Source organism: Arachis ipaensis, chromosome B03 (genome assembly GCF_000816755.2).
Source record: "Arachis ipaensis cultivar K30076 chromosome B03, Araip1.1, whole genome shotgun sequence".
NCBI lineage: Eukaryota > Viridiplantae > Streptophyta > Magnoliopsida > Fabales > Fabaceae > Arachis > Arachis ipaensis.
Genome location: NC_029787.2, coordinates 23,466,604 through 23,478,754, shown reverse-complemented (window position 1 = coordinate 23,478,754; position 12,151 = coordinate 23,466,604). Strand labels below are relative to the sequence as shown.

The window sequence follows — 12,151 nt, the reverse complement described above, 5'->3', positions numbered from 1 at the left end:
AAAGTGTGATTTTAATTTTTTATTCAAGAGAATTATTTTTTATTATTACTAAGTAAAAAATCTATAAATTTTATTGTATCTTAAAAGAATATTGTCATTAATCCTATAACAACTAAGTATGGAGACAAATATTTTTTTAAAAAAATGATTTAATCGTACCTTAAAATTATAACAAATTTTTGTAAGTAGACTTCGTGATTTATACGTGGTGATCCCTGAATCATCACAAGTTTGAGCAATTATTTCAAAATTACTATCATCTTAGAATGGTTATAGGAAGGAGCTTTTACATCTTGATGAAGACTTCACAATTAAAAAATTACTAAGACATATATATATATATATATATAGAGGAGGAAACTCGAAAATGTGATGTTTTGTATCTTTCTCAAAGTTCTAAAGTGAATCATATTGGTGAAGACAAAATCAATAAGAAGAAAAAAAGTTCTCACAAGATTTAAAGCAAGACAAAAAGAGACAAAGAGAGTGTTATCATTGTCACAAAAAATGATATTCCATAAAAAAATGTAGACTTCTAAAAAAGGAAGCACCAAAGACCAACTTAATGGAAGAAAAAGATCTACTAATTGCTATGATTGCAGAAAAAATACAAAATATGCATATTGGCATGGTTACAGAACTTAACATGGCAATACATAGAAAATCACTTGAATGGTGGTTAGATTTTGGGGCTACTATTCATGTTTGCAATGATTGCAACCAATTCAAAACATATGAAGACAATATAGAAGTTTTGATGGACAATGATAACTTAGCCAAAATTTGTAGTTAATAAACTGTGGAATTAAATTTTACTTTTGAAAAGAAATTAAGTTTAATAAATATACTTCATGTTCCGAATTTGAAAAAAAAAAATTAGTTTCTATTAGTCTCTTATGTAAGAAAAGATTCAAAGCTGTAATGGAATCCGACAAAGTGATCTTGCTTACAAATGATGTATTCATAGAAAAATAATATGTACTGAAGGCATATTTAAATTTAGTATTAAAAATAAAGTGAATGTTTCTTTGTATATTGTTGATTCTTGTGATTTACGACATAATAGATTAGCACATTTAAATTACAAATCAATTGAATATATGTATAAAATAACTATATTGATTTTAGTAACAAAAATTTTAATAACAAATGTGATATTTGTATATAATCCAACATTACTAAGGAATCTTTTCCTAAAACTGAAAGAAACACACATTTATTAGAATTGATTCATGATGAGCAAAAAATAATGCTCACGGATACTGGCAAGTGCACCAGATCGATCAAGTAATACCACGGTGAGTGGATATTGTTTCCACGAGAATTAAGAGACTGAGCAAGAAAATATCATATTAAGTCTCTAATTAAATCAATTGAACCTGGAATAATGAGGGTAGGAACCGTGTCTTGCTTGGAACTTTGAATGCTTGAATGATTGTGGAAACAGGGATGAAAACATGTATTTGATTATGAGAAAGCAGTGATTGAGAATGTCAAAGGTTGTAGAGATGTTTATTTTTCAGGAAGATTAACCTTATGTTGATCTATTTTGATGCATGCAAAGATCTTTTCACGACAAATCATATATAATTAAATTTCAATTCCTTAGCAATTCAATTTATCTTTAATTAATCAATCACCAATTTCTTGGTCAATCGATTAAGAAAAGAGATTTAGCACAATTTTGATTTTGTTTCAAATAATATTCAAAAGTAGTTCTAGTTCAAATTATATATCACATATTCAAAATTAGTCTTAAAAAATTGAGAATTATAAGAAAAAACATCACACACTCTTTAAAATACTATTCCTAGTCAAATAAAAAAATCATGAGAAAGAGTTTTCTAGCTTAATTTCAATATTAAATTTTCCAAAGTAATAATAGAATTCAAAGCAGAATTAGAATATTTTTCAATACTTCTAACTTTTAAAGAATGAAGAATGCAAACTCAATCTTGAAAATAGATCAATGCATAAATTCAAAATAAAATAAAACACTTAGATTAATAATCCATGAAAAAGTAAATAGAGCTCAAAACCCTTAACAAATGGAATTAATTATTCATGGAAAAAGATGAGAACAATATTGAAAGGATTCGGCTAGGGTTCCGAACTCCCCTCTCTGTGAACTACATTCACTTATTTATATCCTAAGTTTACCTAAAATTCAAATTCAGAACTAAATATTATCTTATCTTTTTGAAAGAATAAGATAATTAATAGCAATAATTCAAATCCTAATTAAAACAAAATCAAATCAAATCCTATCTTAACAGAATCTTCCTTAATCTTAACCGAATTTACATATCTGGGAGAGTGGGCCTTAATTGGCATTGCACTTGGACTTGTAGCGTGGCACGCCAACTTGTTGTGGGCTTCAAGACGTTGCACGTCTGGGCTTGGTGTGGCACGACAGCTTCATGGTTTTATTGAAGGTATCACACGCCAACTTGTGGTGTAACACACCAGCTTGTTATTCCTTCGATGGCATTTGTGGCATTGCACCCCAACTTGCCAGCATGCTATAGGCGTTGCACGCCAGCTTTCTTTGACTTGGAGGGCGTTACACGCCTTGGTGGCATTGCACGCCAATCTGGACCTTTGGAGGCATTGCATGCCTTGTTGTGGCGTTACACGCCAGCCTCGCTACATGATTTCATGCCATTAAAAGCCATTTGTTTGATGTTGCACGCCACTCCCTTTGCTTGCCTTCGAATCGTGGTTCTTTTACTCTTTGGTTTTCTTCTCTTTATCTTATTTTTTTAAAGTATTTAGAAAATATATTAACAACAGAAAATACCTCAAATCAATTGGTTTAGATGAAAGAAACTATAATTATCTCTAAGAAAATATGAAAAGTACAAGAAAAATTACTAATGATGCGAACGCATCAATTCATAGTGATATTTATGAATTAAATGACAATATTACTAGAGGAGGAAATAGATATTTTATAATTTTTATTGATGATTGTTCTGGATTTACTTATTTGGATTTGGTTAGATATAAAGATGAAGCTTTTGAAATGTTTAAGAAATATAAAATTAAAGTAGAAAACATACATGATAAGAAAATAAAAGTTTTTCGTAGTGATTGAGGTAGAGAAATTTTTTTTTAATGAATTTGATAACTTTTGTGAATTACATGATATTGTGTGCATGAATCTTCCACTTTGTATGCTCTGCAACAAAATAGTTTGGTGAAAAGGAAAGAACTATACCTTAGTTGATATGGTTAATTCAATGTTACTAAATGCAAAATTGTCTTTCAATTTGTCGGGTGAAGCATTGTTGAAAGCATGTCATATCTATAATAGGATACTGTCAAGACATAGAAAGATTTCTCCTTATGAAATATGAAAAGAAAGAAAACCTCATTTGAATCATCTAAAAGTGTGGGGGTGTTTAGCTTTTATTGAGTTCCTAGTCAGAAGAGAACCAAATTGCAGCCAAGACCCATAAAAGGCACCTTCATAGGATATGCTCAAAATTCTAAAGCATATAGAATATTAGATTTAATGTCTTACGTAGTTGTTAAATCAAGAGAGGTAGAATTTATTGAAAATAAATTTATCAATAATTCAACTTCTTATTCAGAATACCCCAAAATGATACTAATATTTCACAAGAAATAAATAATTAAAATAATAAACGTCTAAGCAACAAAAAATTCATCGAATCAAGGAAGAGTTTGAAAGTGAGAAAAGAAAAGGACTTGGGTCCAGATTTTATTTCTTCTCAGGTTATCACTTTTTTGGTAGACGGAACTAGAAATTTTGTGATAAACAAGATTCCTATTGTGATGAACATAGAGGGTGATCCTCTAACGTTCAAAGAGACTACGACTTCAAGAGATTTTACTTTTTTGGAAAGAAGCAACAATAATGAAATGGACTCAATATTATCAAATAAGACTTGAGTCTTTTTTTATTTGCCTCCATCAAAGCCTATAGAATGTAAGTGGGTATTTAAAAGAAAGTATAACACTGATGGTTTATTACAAATCTTTAAAGTAAGGTTAGTGGCCAAGGAGTTTAGACAACAAGAAGGTCTAGACTATTTTGATATCTACACATCTGTGGCAAGAATAACTTCTATTAGGACTTTTATAGCATTATCATCCATTCATAAGCTTCATATACATCAAATGGATGTTAGAACTGTTTTTCTAAATGGAGATCTTAATGAAGAAATTTATATGGAGCAACCGGAAGGCTATGCTACCCAAAAATGAAAAAAAAAGTTTGTAAATTAATTAAGCCTTTGTATGGCCTAAAACAAGCATATAAACAATGGCATGAGAATTTGATTCAATGGTGTTATCAAATGGTTTCTCAGATAATAGTGCGGATAAATGTGTTTACTCAAAATTTACTAAGGATTATCACTACAAAACATTGGCAGATGGCAATGCCTTTTTAGAGGCATTAATTAAATCACCTGCTATCTACCAATTAACTGGCGATTTACGCAACAGTTGAAAAAAACTGTAATATATTTTATTTTTCTCGTAGCTTCGTCTCTTCTTTTTCCTAAATCTCAATCTTATTTTGCTTTTTACCCTAACAATTACCGGAGTTCTCTCTCACCAACTTCTATCATCGTCTTTGTTCCAGTCTCGTGATCTCTCAACATCGTTCTCTTTATGCCTAGCTCCTCTGTTTCCTTTGCTCTATCAGATCCACTCGCCATCTCCTCTACGCTGTGCTTGAATGTCCTGCCAGCATCGCCTCCAACCTCGATCAACTCCACCACCGCCCATCGCAAGGTCTTCTCCTTCTTTCTTTCTTTATTTATTTGGAATTTTGTTTATTTTTTCCAATTTTGGGTTACGTGTTAATATTTTTACCAAAGGAGAAGCGCCCCTTACCCATTCCAAATGATGTTTCTATCCCAAATTTGCTTGCTACTTGTGTTTTTATTCTTTTACTCTGTTCCTTCACTTTTGATTTTCTCATGCCATTTGATTGAGATTATGCCTTTTTTTTAATTTGGTTTAGATTTCTTTCTCTATTATTTGGTTTCAATTATATCCCTTTTTCCTTTTGATTTGGTTTCAATTTCTTGCCAAGAACGAAGAACAAAAGGCAGAGAAGCAAAATCCAATCTACCAATGACGTATCAGTGCTGCCACGTTGTCCTGCACTTCTAGTTTGTGGATCATTTATAAATTTGTGGAGTGGATTGACAAAAGTAAGATGTTGGTGGTAGTGGGAATTTGGAGTAGTGGGAAGTAGTTGAGATTAGGGTTTATTGTTCTAAATACTTAATCTGCCATGTTAGCTTTTATGGATGCCATCTGATCAAATTTATTAGTGAACTCAGTATTTTCATCAACAAAAATAAAATCATTTGACGAATGATTATTTTTGTCAAATTTAATCAATTTTAGAGATTTTTTCTTGTCGTTTGTATTTTTTGAGATTATTTTTGTCAATAATAAAACTTTTAATTACTATTTTAATAATATTTATTCTTTGTCTAATATATTTATATGATGTTGTTTTAGGATAATTCTCTAATATAATTCAAAATAATTAGAAGGAAAAAAAAGTCAATTATCATTTAAAGAAACCAAAAATAAATCCAAATAAGTTTCATCAAAGTTCAGGAGAGTTCCGTATATAGTTCATCTTTAATGGGCTTTTTTACCTAAATGCGCATCTAAAAAACATTAATTCCCAAAATGCGCATGGCTGGAAATGTTTCTGAAAATGCGCATTGCCATTTCTTAGCCAGTGCCCGTGAAATGGATTTGAACTCCATTTCACTCAAGGTGCCCACGAAATGGGCAATCCATGTCAGGGCCAGCTCCCACGAAATGGCTTTCCCATTTCTATGGTGGCAGCAGCGAAATGGAAGGAAGAACTCTGGGCAGGCAGGCGCGAAATGGGTGTACTGCCGAGTTGAGACTCCATGTCTCTTGTACCGCACACGAAATGTGACAAATTTGTGTGTACTGCACACAAATTAGAACAACGGCTAGGCTATAAAAACCCTTCTCTAGCAGAACTAAAGCCATATTTCTAATTTTCACTTCTTCTACCCTTCCTTCTTCTCCGAAAATTCCACTCTCATAGAAGCTGCTTTTACTAATTTCTGGGTGTCATAATGGCATCTGAACATATTTATGTGGTCATATATCCCAACGGAGAAATTTCGCATACAGCTGAGAGAGTGAACTTTATGTGTGACGACCCACTTTGGATAATAATTTTCCCACAATCGTGTCTGCAATAACTAAAAAATATGATTCTGATGAACACTGGGCTGATTGGAAAAAAGGAGATCAGTACGCTTATTTACAGGATGCCGATTGCTGTAACAAGTTCGTTTACATATCAGAAAATGCATATTAAATCTGACCAGCACGTGTCGATGATGTTTTCATATCATCGTAGCATCGGAAGCATCTATTCGATGGAACTCTGTGTGAAGCTCCAAGATGTGGGGGACAGCTCATCTAGTTCGAATAACGTGGAGGAAATGCGAAATTTCGGTGCTAGTGAAGGCATTCTGTTTTTGGAGATAGGTAGGGCTCGTAGTCCGTCCTTTAACGCCTTCGTGGCCCTCGCCCAGAATGAAGAAATTCCTAACCGATGTCCCTTCCACACTGTCCATGTCTCATATCCGGAAGGAATGGCCGACGGGTTGGCTGACTCCTCTGAGGAAGACGAGATTGAGAATGATAGTGGAGAGGAAGCAGAAGTTATTCCGGAAACCTAACCGGTTCAGGGCGAAAGGGTCATCCCAACTGGTGTTGAACCGATAAATGTTGCAAGGGTTGGAGGTCTTTCCAGCGGCACCCCCGACCATTACCTACACCTCAGTCTTGGTCCAATGAACTCAACAAATGCAGAGGACATACCCAGTAACTATGGTTTGACCGGTGAAATGGAGCTAGAGGTTGGCTTGAAATTCCTGAGTAAGGATGCAGCAATGCTTGCTATTAAGAACTACAACATCCGTCGAAGTGCAGAATTCAAAGTAGTGGAGTCAGATCATACTAGGTATGTTTGTCGATGCAAACTTTTTGGTGACCAATGTTGCTGGATGGTGAGGGTTGCGAAGATGAGGGCGTCCAGATTTTGGAAAGTTCGAAAATACCAAGGGCCTCACAGTTGTTTGGCGTCTGCGACGTCGCAAGATCATGCTCAACTCAATTCAAATGTCATATGCCAGCACATATTCCCCATGGTTCAAGCAGACGCAACCATTTGCATAAAGGTGTTGCAGGGATCCGTGGAATCGGCATACGGATACAAGGTGTCTTACAAAAAGGTTTGGCTAGTGAAGCAAAAGGCAATAGCGAGAATCTATGGAGACTGGATGATTCTTATAACCAGCTACAGAGATACTTCAATGCGTTGCAAACTTTTGTTCCAGGTAAGCCTTTCTATCGGATTGCATACTTGTTTTGTAATAGTTATCATGTTCTTATGAATTTGCAATTTTGAAATAGGTACAATTGTCGACCTACAAACCCGACCATACTATGTCGGCAACACGCTCGACCGCGAAAGTGTCATGTTTCATCAAGTATTCTGGTCATTCCCATCGTGTGTCGAGGCATTCAAGCACTACAAGCCCCTAGTTTCGGTTGATGGAACACACCTGTATGGTAAGTACAGGTACCTTGTTGATGGGAATAGCACAGGACGGAAACAACAACATTCTTCCCATAGCTTTCGCGCTAGTGGAACGGGAGAACACAGATGCGTGGTACTTCTTTCTCACCAACTTAAGGAGACATGTGGCTACTCAACCGGAAGTTCTACTGATCTCTGACAGGCATGCGGCTATAAAGGCTGCGCTCGAGCGAGAGGGTTGTGGCTGGGAACACAATGTTTACTGTGTCCGACACATTGCGTCCAACTTCGCAACAAACTTCAAGAGTAAGGAAGCCAAAAGACATCTTGTTAGCGTGGCATACTCGAAGACCCAAGAGCAAGCACAATACTACCTAGAGTTAATCAGCGCGGAGGATCCCGCCACATCCCTGGCAATGATGGCTTGGATAAGAGGGTTAGAGCCACCGAAATGGCTCCAACACCGCGATGAGGGTTGCCGATATGGTCACACAACAACGAATCTTTCTGAGTGCATCAACTCTGTGATGAAGGAGACTCGTAACCTTCCAGTGTGTGCAATTGTGAAGTCCACGTACCACCGTTTAAATGCATTGTTTGTCCAGAAGGGTCAGCAGGCAGAAGCACAGGTTGTATGTGGCCAGATCTTTTCGCAGTTCTTGCAAAAGGCAATACTTGCCAACAGGGAGGGAATCACGCAAATGCTTGTCATATCACACGACAGGGCGACATCGATCTTCACCGTCGATGAGATAGCCGACGTAGGGTCTCAATCCAGATTCAGAGTTTACCTCCAGCAAAGACGGTGTGACTACGGATACTTCCAAGCGTTGCACTACCCGTGTGCCCACGCGCTTGCAGCATGTGCCCATGCCAGGCTTGACTGGCAGTCTTATGTCGACGATGTCTATCGGGTGGAAAATGCGTTCCGGGTATATTAGATGGAGTTTCCGCCATTGCCTGATGAGGAAGTGTGGCCACCCCACGAAGGACAACTTCTCCGTCCCAATCCCCATCTGCGACGATCGATGGATGGCCGACCTGTGTCTACAAGAATTCGGAACGAGATGGACGACGTCGAGCCTGGACCGGGAAAGCGATGTGGTATTTGCAGGTAACCAGGGCATACTAGGAGACATTGTCCTCATGTCTCTGGCACTTAGTAGCGTGGCTGGGTCGGTGATGGAGTGTTCTTTTATTTTTGATTTAATTAAATTTTCGTCTCTAGTCGGTGTAATGTTATATGCTTTAGAATTAAAGAGATGAATGCAATATTTCCTTTTGTTGTCAAATGAACACACACGTTTGCAACCAGTACAACATGAACATTAACAATACCGAATTCAAAACATCACAACACAGATAACCGTAAAAAGTTACAAGCACGAAGTACGAACCCTAAAACATAATAAACTACGAACGACAAGAAAATACAACCATTGGACGATAATACAACACAGTCAAAGCCATAACGTGAACTAGTGATGGTGTCCATCATGTCCCAACCTCCCACCTGTACCACAAGAAGGTGCTCGAGTGTCGCGGCGGGGACGTCCTGCCTGTGCCTCCTCCCCTACATCATCAGCCCCCGCATACGATAAGCGATGGCCCTCTAACAACGATGGCTCAAATAGGCGCATCTGGAATCCGGCCGTGTCACCTACAGAAACAGATCTCCTCCTTCCGACAGGGGGGTGACTACCTGAATCAGAGAGTCGAAGTGCAAGTCCTAAGTCGGTGGGTGTGCGTGGTGATGCCTGAGAAGGAATGAATTGATCTAGGCCATCAAATAAAGATGAAAAGTTTGTCCAACCAACTCGATCCATAGAGTCAATCAGGTCCTGTGTCCCCATGTGGAGCTCCAAGAAATTCCGCAGGCACCCTCGACAGAATACGTGCATCCCTGTACGGCATCCACAGAAACTACCAAAGCCGAGTGTCATTTACACAGGTAGACGAACTTTCAGGGACAAAACAAATTCATGCTAGAACATACAACAGGAATAGTTACCTCGTCCACCTTCAAATTGTCCAACCTCAGACGGTGCCTTTGTAAGCGTTGCTCGGCATAGTCATTCTTTCCTCTCTTGCCCGCCCACCTACGAAAGAACACCATGATCATAACCACATTTAAATAAAAAGGCAAACGAAATCACAACACAAGTCATAAATACAGAAGATATGCAAGAAAATATATTACGTTGTAGCTAACGGAAACGTGTATGGGCTCGTCACATCCGGTGCCCAGAAAGGAAGCCTGAAGTATATCCAAGACATCAATAGTGTATGACAGCCAGACATTCCCTCGACGTTATAATCAGTCGCTAGGCACATGCCTCTATACAACCAACAGAGCACGGCACTGCCCCAACTATATGTAATAATGGCATCATAGTTTGCCAGGAGAAGAAGATAACGTACGTGAACCGTGTTGTTCGCTTTGTCAAGAAGTAAAAAGCCACCCAATAAATACATAATGTAACAACGTGCATACCGTACGAGGGCCTCCTCGGGAGAGTCAAGAGGCATCTGTTGTAGTCTACTCCCGAGCCACTTCAGTTTTATGTTATACTTCGTGGTCCCAACATGTCCGTTAGGAACTTCTCCAAGGAGTTCCTCACACCATTGCCAAATATCCCTCTGGTGGAACTTACTCTATGACCTTAGAGTACCGCTCACCGGCTCACCATCGATTGGTAACCCCACCTGCATGGCAACATCCTCCAAAGTGATAGTACACTCACCCCATGGAAGGTGGAATGTATGGGTCTCAAGACGCCATCTCTCCACAAGAGCGCTAATCATTGGGTTGTCGTACTCAAAATGCTTTATCAGAGACGCATAATAGAAGCCGGCTCTTCTTAGATACGGCTCAAGCATCTGCCTCCTAATCTCCATACTCAGATCTGCTTCGTCTACAGAGAAAACATCGACCAGCGTGCCATGCGGAGTCAACACACGTGCCGGCTGAAATTGAAATAGATCAAAACACAATTATTTAGTTTACAACAATTTTTTTAATCATTAACAAATTTTTATTTATTTATTAAAAAAAAACTCACCTTAACATGTAAATGAGCAGAAATTTCACATTTCATCCAACCTATTAAGGTTTTCTTCCACATTAATTCCACTTCTACTCATTTTTTAATAATAAAAATTATTCTTCCGGCACAAAATTTTTTTCACCACACCAACAAATAAAACTTTCTCATGCAACCCACTACTTCTCTTCTCTTTTTTACCTTCGAATTGGTCCCCTCCCCTCCCTTCACCTCCTTTTATATGCTTCACACTCACAAGACAACAATAAATTGCCTCTCAATCACCCAATACATGCTCGTACGGGAACTGCAACACTGAGACTTGCTGCTTTGACTGGCCCCCTCCCCATTTCGTGCCTGCCACACGTGAGGATGGCCATTTCGTGTGTGCCTCCCATGAAGTGTCCAACTCGTGGATGTCATATGTGAGTTGGGCCATTTCGTGTGTGCCATGAGTGACATGGTGCATTTCGTGTGTGCCATGTGTGAGGTGCTCTATTTTGTTCCTGAAACAAATGAAATGAATTGTGTCAGTGGTCAGAACCCATTTCGTGGACACCCCCCTTGATATGTATCTTATTTCCATTTCGTTTGTGATTTTTGCGAGTTGACCGTGCGTATTTTCAAAAATATTTTCAGCCATGCGCATTTTGAGAATTAAAGTTATTTGCATGCGCATTTACGTAAAAAAAAGCCTCTTTAATGTCACCCATCGTTGCAGTAAGTCATATATATGAGAAATTTTATATTGATTAAAGGGATTTAAGGGTATATGAGCTGTGAAAGAAATGAAAGAAAAGAGATACATATGTAAAAGGATATATAGTAGTGTGTAATGCACTCGTGAATTGTTTACCCTCACTATACTGTTTTATCTTTTATTTTATTACTTATTTATTTATTTTCGCTTGGTCCACAAACAATTCCCACATGTAGGGTATATGCTCTTTAATCTCTCTATCTGTGGGTGTGCTTGCTTATTATCTGCGTGCCCAAGTGTTTTCTAGGTACCTTCTTCCGTGATCTTATCACAATACTAAGACTCCAAAGATTTTTATATCAGAAAAATAGTTTGACAAAGTTCCAAATCATATGATTACGGAAGTGATAGGATATATTTAAAAAGAAAAAGGAAGAAATGGAAAAGAAAGGAAAATTCCCATTCTAAATCAAGGAAGTGCTTGCCAATAAAGCATCTTGGTTAAGGAGTTTTTATATTAATTAATTAATCAACTTTGTCAAAGTAAGCAACTAGTATATGGAATGTGAAAAAGTCCAACCAAAAAAAAAATTTAAATCAACCATAATTTTAATCTTACTTTCCCTCTTATATTTACGGTAAAAAAAATTACAAAATCTTTAGTCACATTGTTTAGTATCACCTCTAATTGCCTCAGTTACTGTGTCACATCATCATTGTTTGTTAGTAGTAGATATTTTTTTTGAGAATATATAATAAAAAATAAATAAAATAAATTATTAAAAAAATATCATTTTAAATTTTTTTTATATTCGAATT

The 12,151-nt window shown here is 37.1% G+C and overlaps 1 protein-coding gene across 1 annotated transcript; it reads left to right on the top strand.

The window, feature by feature from the left end:
- LOC107632591 lies at positions 6,840–8,529 on the top strand. The gene is made up of 4 exons (XM_016336257.1): positions 6,840–7,009; positions 7,207–7,385; positions 7,462–7,521; positions 7,631–8,529. The coding sequence occupies exons 1-4, from the start codon at positions 6,840–6,842 to the stop codon at positions 8,527–8,529; spliced, it is 1,308 nt and encodes a 435-aa protein (XP_016191743.1).

Bases quoted from the DNA above. Each gene is read 5' to 3' on its own strand.
- LOC107632591 (XM_016336257.1), top strand. From the start codon at position 6,840: ATGAACTCAACAAATGCAGAGGACATACCCAGTAACTATGGTTTGACC. The intron at 7,010-7,206 runs GTATGTTTGTCG...TGGTTCAAGCAG, and splicing joins GTGGAGTCAGATCATACTAG to ACGCAACCATTTGCATAAAG. The intron at 7,386-7,461 runs GTAAGCCTTTCT...ATTTTGAAATAG, and splicing joins GTTGCAAACTTTTGTTCCAG to GTACAATTGTCGACCTACAA.